The sequence below is a fragment of the Bubalus kerabau genome, chromosome 20 (genome assembly GCF_029407905.1).
Source record: "Bubalus kerabau isolate K-KA32 ecotype Philippines breed swamp buffalo chromosome 20, PCC_UOA_SB_1v2, whole genome shotgun sequence".
Lineage (NCBI taxonomy): Eukaryota > Metazoa > Chordata > Mammalia > Artiodactyla > Bovidae > Bubalus > Bubalus kerabau.
This window is the reverse complement of record NC_073643.1, coordinates 16,027,734-16,045,499: the sequence shown is the minus strand read 5'-3', so window position 1 is coordinate 16,045,499 and position 17,766 is coordinate 16,027,734. Positions and strand designations below refer to the sequence as shown.

Sequence of the window (17,766 nt, the reverse complement as noted above, 5' to 3'; positions counted from 1 at the left end):
ATGACTGAGCGACTGAACTGAATTACGAGTTTTATAGTTTTAGCTCTTACATTTAGGTGTTTGATCTATTTTGAGTTTTTTGTTTTTTAATACAGTATTAGGTAAGAGTCCAGGTTTTTTTTTTTAATTATTTATTTTTGACTGTTGCCACCTGGCTTTTCTCTGGTTGCAGCAAGCAGGGGCTCCTGTCTAGTTGCGCACAAGCTTCTCACTGCGGTGGCTTCTCTCGTAGCAGAGCATAGGCTGCAGGGGGCGAGGGCTTCCGTAGTTGCAGCTGGCGGGTTCGAGAGCTCAGGCTCGGTGGCTGTGGCGCACAGGTGTAGGTGCCCTGAGGCATGTGGGGTCTTCCCGAAAGCAGGGATCAAACTCCTGTCATCTGCATCGGCAGGTGGGTTCTTTACCAGCGAGCCACCAGGAAAGCCCCAGGTTCGTTCTTTTGTGTATGTATCTCCAGTTTCCCCAGCACTGTTCTTTGAAAGGACTGTCCTCTCCCCATTAAATGCTGTCGGCAGCCTTGCTGATAGTCACGTTGACCGCGTACGGTGAGGGTTTGTTTCCGGGCTCTCTGTTGTTTCATGGATCTATAAATCTGTCTTTCTGTGAGTACCGCAGCGTCTCAATCACCATAGTTTTGTAGTAAGTTTTGAAATCAGAAAATGTGACTTCAACTTTGTTCTTGTTTTTCAATATTGTTTTCGGTTCCCTGGATGTTCTAGGAAGGAGTTTTCTAGTTTTTGGTACAGTTTGATACTTTAATAAAGTAAATGCTCATTGTCAGTTTTTTTTTTAAAAATACAGTTTCTCCATTTGTGAGTTACTTCACTTTTTGATGGATTGGATTTCATTTGGTCAGTTTCTTTCAGAATTAAAAAAAAAACTTTTTTTAAGAAGAATGTCTCTCAGAGGCTGTGCTTCTGGAGTTGCTCCTTCCTTTGAAACTTTCTGGCTGTGGTTCTGGGGCTCAGGCCCAGCAGGCTGAATGAGGCCTCCCAGGACCTCCAGACCACACCCATCCTTGAGTGTGCTCATTCACTCGTGTGCTGACTGCAGTTTTGGAAGACTCAGGGCAGCCCACCTCTTTCTTCTTCCTCTTACATGTGACCAGCTTCATTCTGTTTTTCAGTGAAAAAAGAATTTTTCTTTATATTGCAGGCCTGCAACATTTTACTAGGATATATCTTTTTACAAATTTTCCTTGCCAGTAGGTCTCTTAAAGGCTTTAGCCTTTCTTTTGCTTTTCTCTGTCCTTATGATTTTATCATCTCTATTTCATCCTTTTTCTGCTCCTGAAACTCCTGTAGGATGGATGTGGGATTTTGTATCTCTTGACTCTGCATTTTCTTGTGCTTTCTTACTCGATTATTGAGATAAAATCCACCCTTTCTTGGTTTTTATCGAATTTATTTTTTAGAGCAGTCTTAGGCTTACTGCAAATTGAGGGCACGGTAAAGAGATTTCCCACGTGCCTCTGCTCCCCATGCGTGTTGCCTCTCCAGGTATCAGTATCTCCCACCTGAACGGCACATTTGTTACAAATGAGGCTCCTAAACGGACATGTCAAAATCATCCGACTCGGTACTTTGCAGTACAGTTCATTCTGGTGTGAACAGTCTGCGGGTTTGGACACTGTTGAATGATGTGTTGCCATCATTATGGTATCATACAGTTTTTATTGGATTATAAGCAAATCTGGGTTCTGCCTGTTCATACCTCTGACTTTTATTTAGCCACTGAACTTTTTATTGCCTCCATTGTTTTGCCTTTTCCAGAGTGTCATGTAGTTGGGATCATAAAGTATGTAGTTTTTTCCGATTGGCTTTTTTCCCTTAGTAACACACATTTAAGGTTCCTCCATGTCTTTTCATGGCTGATAGCTCATTCTTTTTATTCCATTGTCAGATATTCCAGATATTCCATTGTCTGTATGTACCACAGTTTATTTAACCATTCACATACTGAAAGGGGTAATTACTATTTTTTTCTTCTCTCTGGCAAAGACTGAAAAATTTTTACTTTCTATTTCACTATTAAAGCACAGCTTCAGTTTTTGTCACCATTACAAATGGACTTTCCAGGTAGCTCAGTGGTAAAGAATCCACCTGCCAGTGCTGCTGCTGCTAAGTCACTTCAGTCGTGTCCGACTGTGCGTCCCCATAGAGCAGGAGACGCCAGATATGCAGGTTTGATCTGTGCGTCGGGAAGGTCCCCTGGAGGTGGAAACGGCAGCCCACTCCAGTGTTCTTGCCTGGAGAATCCCATGGACAGAGGAGCCTGGTGGGCTACAGTCCATGGGGTCACAAAGAGTCGGACACGGCTGAGTGACAGTGCACGCATGCACACAGATGGTGCTGCAGAGGGCGTTGTGTTCATGTCTCCCTGTGTACACAAGGGAACATGCCTCTGGGCCATACACGTGGGGGAATGTATGCTCACCCCATGCCATCCCACTTTTCTCTCATGTTGATGCTAACAGTTGTGTAATGTAACTAAATGGGGTTGATTTCCTTGGTCCTAACTCTCCACTTCAGAACCCATTTTCTCTCTGTTTACAGAAGGGCCAAGGTCGCTCGGGTGATTGGTTTACTGGCCTCACACACATCTGAGCTCCAGAAAAATGCACCTGTTATTGAGGTAATTTGTTTTATTACTGAAATGCTATGAATGGCAGAGAATGTTCTCAATTTTAGAACATACGGCTCTCGTGGGTGTTGACTTGATTGCTTCTCGTGGAATGTGGCAGCCGCTGTAAAGTAACCTCGGCAGACCGCCACACTTCAGCGCTGCCTCTCATTTTCAACGCTGGCAGTTACTGAGGGAGGTGTGGTGGAGTTACATGGCTTCAGGGCTCTGTTCATCGTGGTTTTAACCATTTTTGGATGAAGCTTGTTTCATTAACTAGATTTCTTCGATGTCTGCCGCTGTTAATTTTAAAAAGTAATAGTGTGTATTTAGCTATCTAGGAAACTTGAATTAACATATACTATATTGTGAATTGTTTTCTGTTGGATAAGGAGGGATTTTCAAAGTAACTTGAAATTGTGTCAGGTGCTCCTTTCTAATGCCATCTGTTTAAAAATTCTGTTACTGCTTACAAAATTTTTGTGTTGTGTTGTTCAGTCACTGAGTCGTGTCTGACTCTTTGAAATCCCACGGACTGCAGCTCGCCAAGCCTCCCTGCCTCTCACTATCTCCTGAAATTTGCCCAAGTTCATGTCTATTGAATCCAACAAATTTTTTAGTTCTGTAACAATCGATACAACCACTAGATGGCACTCAAACACAGGAAACAAAGTTTACAAGGTAACCGCCATTAAGACCAATTGACTGTAGCAATTGAGACAACCACTAGGGGACGCTCAAACACTGGAAACAAAGTTTTTACAAGCTAGAACTTCAGGAAGAAATAAGCTTGGCAGTACATGGCACTTTGTTTGTCGTTTCCCTGTTTTTTTTTGGTTTCTGCTGCATGAGATGTGATTCCGGTCCCATTTTAGATTAAGGACAGTCACGACAGCCTCTTGAGAACAGTGCAGTCATTTCAGGAGATGAGGACTCCTGTGAGGCCCATCTATGACCTTAGGTTCAGAACTCTTTTGAGACGAGGTTTCTGTAGCACAATTGTGTGTTCATATGTAGTTTTCTCCAGTACCTTTCAATAAAACTCGTGGTTGAAGATCCTGTAGGCATTTTAAAGGCATAGACCTCATTTTATTCTATTAATTTTTAAAATTTTATTTTTTTATTGAAGTATAATTTACAATGTGTCACTTTCAGGTGTCCAGCAAAGTGATTCAGTTATACGTATATCTGTCTATATCTCTTCTTTTTTCAGATTCTTTCCCCTTATAAGTTATTACAAAATACTAAGTATGGTTTTCTGTGCTATACAAATAGGCCCTTGTTTGTTATCTATTTTATATGTAGTAGTGTATATATGTTAATCCCAAACTCTTAATTTATCCTCCTCCCCTTTCCCCTTTGGTAGCTATAAGTTTTTTTTTTTCCTTTGTCTGTGGGTCTCTTTCTGTTTTGTTGGGTCTATTTCTGTTTTGTACATAGGTTGATGTGTATTATCTTTCTTTTGAAAAGATTCCATATATAAGTGATATCATATGATACTTGTCATTCTCTGTCTTAACTTCACTTGGTATCATAATCTCTGTCTATCCATGTTGCTGCAAATGGCACTGTTTCATTCTCTTTTTATAGAACCTCATTATTCATCACTGTAATCCATGGTGCCTAGCCAGCCAAGTAACGTGTGTACATCTGGTATTCAGTCCCTGTTAAAAGATTTAATAAACGATTACAAGAATGGTAAGAAAGTGTGGCAGTATAATTTGTTATCAGGAGACAGAAGAGATGGATGGAGAAAAATCTATTTTACTTTTCTTATGATACAGTTTAAGTCCCTTCCATCTTATTCTGCCATCACTGGCTACAGAAAAGAGCTAGTTGTGGTCTCTTGTATATATTTAGAAGCATTTATTAACTTCTTCCTTATGTTTTCTACAGAAAAATATAGCCAGCTTCTTATACTTTTCCTCCTGGGCAACACATTTATAACCCTGCGTTTGTTGTGGTTCTTATGTGTAATAATTTGAAATAAATATTATGATATTATGTTACATATATTTAAATCTTAAACATGCAGTGGATATATTTTAGGAAATTGAATATAAAACCTTAAGATTCAGAACTGGAAGGAATGTTAACAGATACTCTAGTCTGATCCCTTCATTAAACATATTCATTGTGGAAAATCTCAATATACATAAAAGTAGAGAGGCTGAAATACTGAGCTCACTTCCAACAGTTACTGACATTTTACGAATATTGTCTGTCGTCTTACCCTCTCACTCCCCTCCCTGTCTCCTCCCTATGCCTCTCCCTCCCCGTTACAGTTTTTTTTCTTTGTTTGTTTTTTGGTGGTGCTGTGTGGCCTGCTTGTTGGATCTTAGTTTCCTGACCAGGGATTGAACTCCAGCCCCAAGCAGAAAGTGTGGAATCCTAACCACTGGACTGCCAGGGACATTCCCACTCCCCAACCCCCGCTATAGTATTAAAAAAAAAAATCGTAGACCTCATACTGTGTTCATAAATGCTCTAGTATATATATCTAACAGAAAAGGCTTTTAAAAAATACAGCCACCATGCTGTTATCACAGCTAACACAATCGCCAGTGGTTGCCTGATACTGAATACCAGTCAGTGTTCAGATTTCCCTGATGTCTCACACATGTCATTGTGTGTTTTTTCATTGAACCAGGACTGAAACAAGGTCCGGTACTGCATTTACAGAACATTGACTATTAAGTCCCTGAATTTCAAACATTTTCCTGTTATTTTTTAGTGCCATTTGTTTATCAAAGACAAATTGGCACTTGTTTTGACCGGAGCTGAATTCCATTAAGTTTTATTCTCTCCTTAGTGGTCTTCTTTCACCTGTATTTCCCATGAACTGCTTAGATATGCAGACTTGCTTAGATTCAAGTTGTTTTATGGAGAAAGGGTAGGAATTCTTCCTAGTTGGTGCTCTGTGTTTCCTACTGACTCACAGGAAGATGCGAATAATAATGTCTGGCTAGTGATAGCGTGACTGGTTGCTAGCTTCAAGTGCTGCCAGCGCTATGGTTTTGAACTTTTCCATCACTCTGCAAAGTTCTAGCCTCTATCGATGATCAGCGCCTAGTGCCCTAACCCTAACCCTAACCCTAACCCTGCCATTAGTCCTTCAGGGTTCCCAAAATGATAATTTTTTTCTTTCTATAATTGCTTTCTCATTTACAGCTGGTATTAGAACTTTCCCATCTCAGCTAATTGGCTATCCAAAAATACAGTGTGTTTAGCAAAGGCAGGATGAATGATTATCCACCTTTGTAGACCAATATTCAGAATAACACGTTGTGCATTAGTAGTCTTAATTCTGTCCAGTGGGATTTTTTTTTTGTATTAAGAAATTACGGATTTACATATGTATGTTTGTATATTTCAGTCTTCTGTAGGCATTAGTCTTGTGGACTGAGTTCCATCTCAGTCCAACAGCAGCCCATTCGAGTTTGCTCCTTTCTCCTTTCTGGGTGAGCCAGTTGTTGTCTCTGATAACTTAGTTGCTTTCTAAGATTTCAAGAAGATTTCACTGTTCTTGGGAATAGTCAGCCTTAGTTCTGAAGTCAGTTCTACAAGAAACCTTATTTAATTTTAGCTGACAGTGGTGTTTAGAGAGCACAGTCTGGGTCTGGGTGTCACTGATGCTGGGATTGTCGTTTCTTCTAGCTAGGAAATGTTCGAAAAGAGAAAAATCGCAAGTTCACTCGTACCCATACTTTCAGTTCACAACTTTTCTATTTAAAAATTCAAGTGCTCTTGTTAGAGGCTGAAAACCTTCATTGGTCATGACATTAATGCACTTATCTTCTTTAACCGATAGTTAATAAGTGGTTTAAAAGTAATAACCATATTATTAGTAACAATAAAATTACAAAGCGCTATTTAAGTTACTATTATTACTTTTTGGTCCTGGGGATACAATCTACTGTGTTTTCAGATCAATTCAAATAATCTTGTCACCAATTTGATATATAACTATATATATTTTCCTTTTGTGTTACATATTTTGGGATTATAGACTCAGGGATTGCTTTGTGTGTGCTTTTTGGATTAAAGATGGTAATACTCTTTTTACTGAAGTGTTACAGATATACAGAAATGTGCACTAAACATACATTTCATGCTTAGTGAATTGTTGCAAAGTGGAGGCCCAGGAAACTGCTCCTGGTTCAAGAAACAGAGCATTGCCAGCTCGCCAGGAGACCCTTCCGGCCTGATCGTGATCACTGATCTCTCCCTCTGCTCTGAAGGTGACTACTGCCGTACCTTCTGATGCCGCGATTACTTTGCCTATCACTGAGTTATGTTTAAATGGAATCACATGGCACGTGGTCTCTGGCTTCTTCTGTTTCATGTCATGTTTGTGAAATCCACTCTCGTCTTAGGTGTCTGTCATTCCCTTTAATTACACAATCACACTGCTGGTGATGGACATTCGGGTTGTTTGCCATGTTTGGCTATTACAGGTAAATCTTGTAAAAACAGTTTGATGCACTTATGTGAGCCTTCTGTTGGATAAACCCAGGAGTTAGCGTTACTAGGTCATAGGATATGTGTATGTTCAACTTCACAGGGTCATCTAATCTGTTTTCTGAAACAGTTGTATAGCCTTAAACTCCTTTCACCAATGAAAGAGAGTTTTCAGTGCTCTGTGTTTTCATTAATACTTGGCCTTGGTATAAAATCATGTTAAATTAGCATCTACCAAGTTCTTTATTTTTAGCATATTTTTTTAACATGAATGAGTGTTAAATTTCATTCTGTGACATCTATAGAGGTGATTGTATGGGTTTTATTCCTGTCTCTATTAATAGATAGGTTATATCAAACCTAAAATTAAACCACCCTAGCATTTTTAGAAGGCCTTCCACTCGTGATGTATTAACATCTTTATAAGGCTCTGTTGGATTCTTTTTGCTCATATTTTTTCTGGATTTCTCTCCCCATGGTTTCCCCCCATGACACTAAGTTCTTGAAAAGCCCGCGTGAGTTGCCTTGTGCAGTGTTTATATTTGTCTATTTGCTTTCTCTTGGTATCATTAGTTTTGATTCTCTAGTCCCACCGTTTCCTATAAATTTTAAGTTAGGTCTAGAGACTTGATGGATTCAAGTTAAGTTCTTTTTAGAAAACCTATATCATAGATGATGCTGGGTCCTTCATATTTCATCGTGTCAGGAAACATGGAGTTTGAACTTACTTGGATCATTTGATTAAAGAGGTGATGCCAGATGTCTCCTTGGCAGTGTCACTTTCACTGCCAAGTTGGGTGTACAGTAAGAAAATAACTTGAAGAGTTACATGAATCGTAACTGTCCTGTTTTAACCTTTTAGTTCATGACACGCTAATCAATGTATTAACTGTCACTAATTCCCACTGTATTTTTCTCTCATTTTCAGCAGACTGATTCACTTAGTCCATTGTGTATGCAACTGTATTATTGCTGTTACTGTTTGAAAATTCATCTAGTTTTCACATTTATTTTCCTTTTTATGTCCTAATTTTTTTTGGTAGGATAATCATTATCTTATGAAATCATAACTTACGGGTATTGACTCTCTGTTATTCAGCGTTCTACTGAATTGGTTTTAGACTTTTTTTTTTTAAAGCTTTTTGTTTTGTATTGGAGTATAGCTAATTAATAATGTTGTGATAGCTTGAGGTGGACAGCAGAGGGACTCAGCCAGACATATACATGTATCCATTCTCCCGCAAACTCCCCTCCCATCCAGGCTGCCACATAACATAGAGCCAAATTCCCTGTGGTTTTAGATTTGAATTTTACGTTAAGCGGTGATTTGAGGCATTATTCAGCTTAGGTCTCTCTGAACGTTGTGTGCCTGTGGAACTCTAAATGCAGGACATGATGAACTGTATTTACGGACAGTTGACTGTTCCGGCATGTATTTGAAAGGTTGTGGTATAGCGTGTCCACTTCAAGTTCTTGTTCTCTGTTACGCTGCACAGTTGCACTGCTCCCCCGGTGCCTTGCATGCTGCAGCTTTTCATTACTGAATCAACTGCACACAGCGAGCTCTGCCATGGTCCTTATTTCCCACAATCCTCATTTCCAATGTATCACTTTTTTTGAAAAACAAATGATACTTGTTCCACTTTGTGGGATGTACATGTTTCATGTACATAAATGACATTTTTACCTAGAGTTTTTCCCGTGTACCGTCTATTATACTTGTTTTTCTCTACTTATAAAATAGCATATGTTTTTCGAACTATGACAACTTAGCTACTTAGATTACTTGGAAATCCTCCCACAGCAGCAAAACCAAAAAAATCTAGAAATACAGGATAAAATGTAACAAAGACTTTAAAATAGTTAGTTGGATGTCCGGGAAAGTAAGGGAAATTCACACAAGTCAAAAACAGGGAGCTGAAATGTGAAATGGTAAGACTTTGAGGCTATCTGAGGCAGGGCAGGGTGGCAGTTACTGTCGTTGAGTTTAGAGAGCTGGTGGAACTTGAGAACAGAAGCTGACGTCTTAGGTTGCCCAGCAGCAGTTAGTTGGAACTAAGGCTCTTGACCACGTTCTGTCAGACCTCTCCACCGTGACCTGCCTGTCTTGGGTGGCCCCACGGGCATGGCTTAGTTTCATTGATTTAGACAAGGCTGTGGTCCTAGTGTGATTAGATTGACTAGTTTTCTGTGAGTATGGTTTCAGTGTATCTGCCCTCTGATGCCAAAGCCTTTGACTGTGTGGATCACAATAAACTGTGGAAAATTCTGAAAGAGATGAGAATACCAGACCACCTGACCTGCCTCTTAAGAAACCTATATGCAGGTCAGGAAGCAACAGTTAGAACTGGATATGGAACAACAGACTGGTTCTAAATAGGAAAAGGAGTATGTCAAGGCTTTATATTGTCAGGCTGCTTATTTAACTTATATGCAGAGTACATCATGAGAAACGCTGGGGTGGAAGAAGCACAAGCTGGAATCAAGATTGCCGGGAGAAATATCAATAACCTCAGATATGCAGATGACACCACCCTTATGGCAGAAAGCGAAGAGGAACTAAAAAGCCTCTTGATGAAAGTGAAAGTGGAGAGTGAAAAAGTTGGCTTAAAGCTCAACATTCAGAAAATGAAGATCATGACATCTGGTCCCATCACTTCATGGGAAATAGATGGGGAAACAGGGGAAACAGTGGAAACAGTGTCAGACTTTATTTTTTTGGGCTCCAAAATCACTGCAGATGGTGACTGCAGCCATGAAATTAAAAGACGCTTACTCCTTGGAAGGAAAGTTATGACCAACCTAGATAACATATTCAAAAGCAGAGACATTCCTTTGCCAACAAAGGTTCGTCTAGTCAAGGCTATGGTTTTTCCTGTGGTCATGTATGGATGTGAGAATTGGACTGTGAAGAAAGCTGAGCGCCGAAGAATTGATGCCTTTGAACTGTGGTGTTGGAGAAGACTCTTGAGAGTCCCTTGGACTGCAAGGAGATCCAACCAGTCCATTCTGAAGGAGATCAGCCCTGGGATTTCTTTGGAGGGAATGATTCTAAAGCTGAAACTCCAATATTTTGGCCACCTCATGTGAAGAGTTGACTCATTGGAAAAGACTCTGATGCTGGGAGGGATTGGGTGCAGGAGGAGAAGGGGACGACAGAGGATGAGATGGCTGGATGGCATCACTGACTCGATGGACGTGAGTCTGAGTGAACTCTGGGAGTTGGTGATGGACAGGGAGGCCTGGTGTGCTGCAATTCATGGGGTCACAAAGAGTCGGACACGACTGAGTGACTGAACTGAACTGAACTCAAGGCTCTTGAAGAGCTACACCTTTAGTTAAGAAGGGGAATTTGCAGGAAGAATAAGAAAAGGAGCAGTCCACTTATCTACACTGGGAGGTATCAAGGAAGCTTGTTGATTTTATCTTTAGCTCTAGAAAAGTTTAAAGTTTTTATGGAAGTTTGTAACCAGACTTTTTGGGTTTTATTACTGTTTGGAGTGTGCGTTTACACTTCTTTCCAGGTGAGAAACTGACATAAAAATCAGACCTGGGTTGGAGTTGTGGTTCTGGTAATGGATGAGAAGCTTCTGCCAATAATGATAAGGAATCTAGACAATATAGAACAGAAGTAGGTAGAAGGTGGAGGGGACACCCAACTTGGAAGAAAGGAAGCTGACTGTGTGAGCTGTGTTTTCAACTGGCTTATCCTCGGGCCTTTGCTCCAAGTAGAACCCAGCAGTCTTCCCAGGTCAAGGGACTGAGTCCCATTTCCTAACTTGGTGGGACTTGACCGCCAAACTCTTACATCCCCAGCTCTGGGCAATTGTTGAAATTTCTGCTTCTCTTTGACCTCTCACCCTACTGCTTTCTGCTGGGCTCCAGGGAGTGTCAGTCAACACACAAACACACAGCCTCCAAGTTATCCGGAGACTTCAGAAAATTTTGGAAAATTTCCAATAATTATCTCATCAAACATTTTTTTCTAGCTCATTCTATAGTTTTTGTGTATATTATGTTGTATGTACACATTGTATGTGTTTTTGCATTGTATGTGAAATAGGGTAATGCTGATGTAAGGTGAAATGTGATTACTTAACAGATGCTATCATAATCTCAAGAGTATCCAGTAAAAAAGTAAGCAGCCAGCTATAGCTAATTTGGTCAGTAGAAGAAATGCAATGCAATTCTGAACTCAATCAAAAGTTGGGAAAGGAGGATTAAAGGGAGAAAGATCAAATGGGACAAATAGAAAGTGAATAGCAAGATGATAGACTTATACCACATCACATTAATAATTACATTAAAGTTCAGTGGCCTAGATACTTCATTTAAAAGGCACAGGTTGTCATACTGGATTAAAAAGAGAAACCTAGCTATATGAAGTTTACATAAGACATACTTTAAATATGAAGATAGACTAAAAACACGGAAAAAGATATACCATAGCAACACTACTAATAAGAAAGCTGCATGGCTATGTTAATAAAAAGATAGACACTGAGGGAGTAACACTAGAGATAGAGATAGGTGTTTCATAATAAAAGTTTCAATGCATTTTGTTGTTTAGTCGCAAAGTCGTGTCCCACTCTTTTGAGACCCCATGGACCGTAGCCTGCCAGGCTCCTCTGTCCATGGCATTTTCCTGGCAAAAATACTGGAGTGGGTTGCCAATTCCTTTTCCAGAGGATCTTCCTGACTCAGGGATTGAACGTGTGTCTCGTGCATTGGCAGGCAGATTCTTTTTTAAAATAATTTTTAAAAATTTTGAATTGGAGGACAGTTACTTTACAATATTGTGGTGGTTTCTGCCATACATCAGCATAAATCAGCCATAGGTATGCATATGTCCCCTCCCTCTTAAACCTCTTTCCCCATCCAACCCCTCTTGGTTGTCACAGAGCACTAACTTTGGGTTCCCTATGTCAAACAGAAAATTCCCACTGTCTGTGTACTTTACATGTGGTAATGTGTATGTTTCAGGGCTGCTCTCTCAAATCATCCCACCTTCTCTCTTCCTCACTGTGCCCATAAGTCTGTTCTCTTTGTCTGCATCTCCACTGCTGCCCTGTAGATGGGTTCATCAATACTATCTTTCTAAACTCCATTTTTAAGTGTAAATATACAATATTTGTCTTTCTGACTTACTGCACTTTGTATAATAGGCTCTAGGTTTGTCCACCTCATTAGAACCGACTCAAATGCATTCCTTTTTATACCTAAGTAATATTCCATTGTGTATATGTACTACAACTTCTTTATCCATTCATCTGTTGACCGATGTCTAGGTTGCTTCTGTGTCCTAGCTTACCGGGGTCCAGCCCCGGTTGGATCCAGGGATTCCCTCAGGAGGACGGCGTTGGCGAAAGAATAGATAAAGAGAGAAAGAGAATTTTGCAGTTAAGAAAATAGAGGAGAGAAAAGAGGCTGATATTCCTTGGTTTATGCAGAAAGCCAATAACGCCCCAGCAAGGGACTTGCTCTGTTCATGTAGGCCGCAGGCGCTCTCTCGAATCACAGAAGGTGCCCCACCTTAGGCACCTTCTGAAGTGGGTCTTAGAAGCCCAGGCAGGAAAGTGAACGCAGAGAGCCCCTGCGCTCCAGGGGGTCAGCCTGAAAAGGAAAAGGAAAGAGAAAGAATGACATGGGGAGAACAAGCTTTGGTGAGCAAGGCCTGCACTTTATTTTCCAAAGTAGTTTTTATACCTTAAGTTGTGCATAGAGGATAATGGGGGAAGGGGTAGAGTCATGCAAGGTCAGCAGTCCTTGATCCCTATTGAAGCCAGGCTTTCAAACTTATCATATGCAAAAGCTTTAGGTGATTTACATCATCTTCTGGCCAGGAAGCCTGTTAACATTTTATGACCCTTTTCCTCAGAAAACTTATTTTTCTCTAAAGATGATTATTCTAAAGTCAGGCGCCACCCTCCAAAAGCATTAGATAAAGTTGCATACCTATAGGGCAAAAAGTGGTGGGATATAACAAGAAAAGAATTAACTCCGGGGTCCAAGGTTGCAAACATTAAAGCTACTACTTACATTTCTATGCACCAACTATATCAATACACTCCCAGGGACACAGTAGGTAAGGGATATGGAAACTTGGCAGCAAGCATTAGCTCAACAAAGAAATCCTCTGCTAGTTCTATTCTCTGAGAAGCTCTGCATTGTTAGAATATCTTAAGCTCGTGCCTCTTGTGGTTGGGAGGCTGTGAATCTGAACAAACTTGTCAGGCAAGCTAGAAAGTCATCAGAGGGGTTTGAATTGGAACATTCCTAATATGTCCAGGAGACTTATTAACTAGAGTTTTAAATTGATTTTCTTAAGAGAAAGGTGGTCGGGGATAGCCCCCCGTTAATGTCAGAGGAGTTGGTGAAAGTCGTGAAATAGTAAAACAGACAGATTTTGGTTTGGGGGTAGATGCTCAGGCAGGCCCAGAGGGGCACCCCTCGAGTTCTGGCTCGCCTTGCCCACCAGAACTCTCCCACATGGCCTTGTCACGGGGTGGGGACTCCCGTGCTGGCTCCCGGCACTAGCTATTGTAAATAGTGCTGCAGTGAACACTGGAGTACGTTTCTTTTTCAGTTACGATTTCCTCAGGGTGTATGCCTAGTAGTGGGATTGCTGGGTCATATGTAAGTTTTCTTCCTAGTTTTTTAAGGAACCTCTGTACTGTTCTCCATAGTGGCTGTATCAATTTATATTCCCACCAACAGTGTAAGAGGGTTCCGTCTTCTCCACCTCCTCTCCATCATTTATTGTTTGTAGATTTTTTGATGATGGCCGTTCTGACCCATGTGAGGTGATATCTCATTGTGATTTTGATTTGTTCTTCTCTAATAACACGACAAAGTATGAGATGGCTGGATGGCATCACCAACTCGATGGACATGAGCCTGAACTCCAGGAGTTGGTGATGGACAGGGAGGCCTGGCGTGCTGTGATTCATGGGGTTGCAAAGAGTCGGACATGACTGAGCGACTGAACTGAACTGAATAACAAGTGACGTTGGGCATCTTTTCATGTGTTTATTAGCCATCCATATGTCTTTTTTGGAGACATGTCTGTTTAGGTCTTCTGCCCATTTTCTGATTGGGTTGTTTGTTTTTCTGGTATTGAGCTTGTGTATTTTGGAGATTAGTTCTTTGTCAGTTGTTTCATTTGCTATTTTTGCCTCTCATTCTGAGGGTTGTCTTTTCACTTTGCTTATGGTTTCCTTAGTTGTGCAAAAGCTTCTAAGTTTAATTAGATCCCCTTTGTTTTTGTTTTTATTTCCATCACTCTAGGAGGCAGGTCATAGAGGATCTTGCTGTGGTTTATGACAGAGAGTGTTCTGCCTATGTTTTCTCCTAAGTTTGATAGTTTCTGGTCTTACCTTCAGGTCTTCAGTCCATTTTGAGTTTATTGTTTTTGTGTGTGGTGTTAGGAAGTGCTCTAATTTTATTCTCTTACACGTAGTTGCCCTGTTCTCCCAGCATCACTAATTGAAGGATGGTCTTTTCTCCATTGTGTCTTTGCCTCCTTTGTCAAAGGTAAGGTGACCGTAAGTGCGAGGATTTATCTCCAGGCTTTCTCTCTTGTTCCATTGGTCTATATGTCTGTTTTTGTGCAAGTACCATACTGTCTTAATAACTGTAGCTTTGTAGTAAAGTCTGAAGTCAGAAAGGTTGATTCCTCCAGCTCCATTCTTTCTCAGAATTGCTTTGGCTATTTGGGGTCTTTTGTGTTTCTATACAAATTGTAAAATTGTTTGTTCTAGTTCTGTGAAAAATACCATTGGTAGTTTGATGGGGATTGCATTGAATCTACTGATTGCTTTGGATAGTGTAGTTATTTTCATAGTATTCATTCTTCCAATCCAAGAACATGGTATATCTCTTCATCTATTTGTGTCATCTCTAAGTTCTTTCATCAGAGTCTTATAAAAATCCTCAACAAAATCTAGCAAACAGAATCCAACAACACATTAAAAAGATCATACATCATGATCAAATGGGCTTTATCTCAGGGATGCAAGGATTCGTCAATATAGGCAAATCAGTCAGTGTAACATACCGTATCAACAAACTGAAAAATAAAAACCATACGGTCACCTCAATAGATGCAGAGAAAGATTTTGGGAAAATGCAACACCCATTTATAATAAAAAGTTTCTCCAGAAAGTAGGCATAGAAGGAACGTGTCAACATAATAAAGGCCATATATGACAAACCCATTTCAAACATTATTCTTAATTGTGAAAAATTGAAAGCATTTCCTCTAAAATCAGGACCAAGACAAGGGTGCCTACTCTCGCCACTGTTATTCAGCATAGTTTTCGAAGTTCTAGCCACAGCAATCAGATAAGAAAAAGAAATAAAAGGAATCCAGTTTGGAAAAGAAGTAAAACTCACACAGTTTGCAGATGACATGATTCTTTACATAGAAAACCCTAAAGATGCCACCAGAAAATTATTAGTGCTAATCAATGAATATAGTAAAATTGCAGGATATAAAATTTAATACACAGAAATCCCTTGCACTCCTATATATTAGCAGTGATAAGTCAGAGAAACTAAGGAAACAATTCCTTTCACCATTGCAACAAAATTAAATATTCAGGAATGAACTAACCTATGGAGACAAAGGACCTCTGTGGGAGGTGCATTCTTTACCATTGAGCCACCAGGGAGGCTCCTTCAGTGCATTAGGAAGTATTAACAACCCTGAATTTATATGTACCAACTATAAGCACTTTAAAATAAAGGGAAAATTGACAGAACTAAAAGGAGAAGTAGACAAATATGTTACTAAATATGTTAAAAATTGAATATTTTTTAAACAGGCAAGAAAAAAAGAACATATTGATAGAAGATTTGAATGATATGAATGAAATTGAATTAATTGACATTTACAGAATACTAATTCAAACAACTGTAAAATACATTTATTTAAAATGCACACTGAATATTTACTAAGATGTTATTGTCAGCCATAAAACTTATCTTAACAAAGGATTAAAATCACTTAGGATATGTTCTCTTACAATGATGGGATGAAATTAGAAGTTGATAAGAGGAAACCTAGAAAATTTCTCAAATGTTTAGAAATTAAGCAAATTACTTTAAGTACTTGATGTTTGTTTTCTTTATTCATCAGTTTCATGATTTATTTAATTGAAGTATAGTCGGCCTAAAATGCTGTGCTAGTTTCAGATGTACAGGGTGGTGATTTAGCTACACGTGATACAGATCTATTGTTACACTCTTTTCTCTTATACAAGATACTGAGTATAGCTTCCTGTGCTGTATACTAGGTCCTTGTTGCTTATCTATTTTTATAGGAGTGTATATATGCTAGTCCCAGATTCCTAAATTATCCCCTGCTCCTTTCCCCTTTGGTAACCATAAGTTTGTTTTCTGTTTCTATGGATTTATTTCTATTTTGTAAATAAGTTCATTTGTATCTTTTTTTTAAAAGTTCCACACAGAAGTGGTATCCTATTTGTCTTTGTCTGGCTTACTTCATGTAGTATGATATTCTCTAGGTTCATCCATGCTGCTGCGAGTGACGTTATTTCATTCTTTTTTTATGGCTGAGTATATTCCATTGCATATATATTTAATCTACTGCATCTTCTTTATCCATTCATCTGTCGATGGGCATTTAGGTTGTCTTCATGTCTCGACTATTGTAAATAGTGCCGCAGTGAACAGTCGGTGTATGTCTTCTCAAATTAGACTTTTCTCCAGATACATGCCCAGGAGTGGATCTTACTGGTAACTCTAATTTTAGTTTTTTAAGGAACCTTCATACTGTTCTTCTTAGTGCCTGTACCAATTTACATTCCTACCAACAGTAACTCATGTGTTAATGAAGATCTCCCAAGAGGATTTATGTTACATTTAAACTTAATGATGAAGGACACCTAACACATCAAGGTTTTTGTGATTCTGTTACAATGGTACTAAGAGGGGAATAATCCACAGCTTTAAGTGCTTGTATGGTGAACATTAGCTGTGAAAAGCCTCATGCACATCAGAATTACTGGGAAGGTTTGTTAAAATGTGGATTGTTGGACCTCACTTCCAGCGTTTCTCATTCAGTAGGTCTGCAGGAGAGCATAAGCATTTGCGTCTCAGTAAGTTCCCAGATGACTTTTTAATGTTGCTGGTTCCGGGACTATAGTTTGAAAACCACTATATTGTAAATCAAAAACGTTTTAAGTTCCATTTTAAGAAACTTAGAAAAAAGAGCAAATTCAACCCAACTCTATTAAAATAAAGGAAATAATAAAAAGTAAGAGCTGATATCAACGAACTGGAAAAGTAACTATATAAAACCCAATAAAACCAATAGTTCATATTTTGTTAACTTAAAATTATTAAAACGTATAGTCAAAAGAAAATAAAGAGAAAATGCAAATAAACAATATCAGGACTGGAAGGAAGACAGCAGGGAGAAAACCAAACGTTCAAGGGACTGAGTAATTTCATGCCTACTTACTTGATGACTTAAATGGTCAAGTTGCCTGAATAACACAACTTTCTGGAACTGATGGAAGAAGACACAAATTTGGAGAAGCCTGTGTCTGTGAATACATTAGTAAAAAACCTTCCGCCCAAAACAGCTCAGGGCTTGTATGAGTTCACTGGTATTCAACTCCCACCCCCCCATATAGTGTAATGTACACACACACACATTTG

At 39.5% G+C, this 17,766-nt stretch overlaps 1 protein-coding gene across 21 annotated transcripts in view; it reads left to right on the top strand.

Annotated features, from left to right (window-relative positions):
* The window catches only part of ULK4 (unc-51 like kinase 4), a 509,803-nt gene that overhangs the window by 41,254 nt on the left and 450,783 nt on the right, over positions 1-17,766 (top strand). For all 21 annotated transcript variants that reach the window (XR_008706191.1, XM_055558092.1, XM_055558086.1 and 18 more), the window contains exon 17: positions 2,553-2,631. Coding sequence is in view for 20 of the 21 variants with exons in the window: in XM_055558092.1 (XP_055414067.1) it covers positions 2,553-2,631 (79 nt within the window). In the remaining variant the exon portion in view is untranslated. The remainder of the gene's footprint in view (positions 1-2,552; positions 2,632-17,766) is intronic.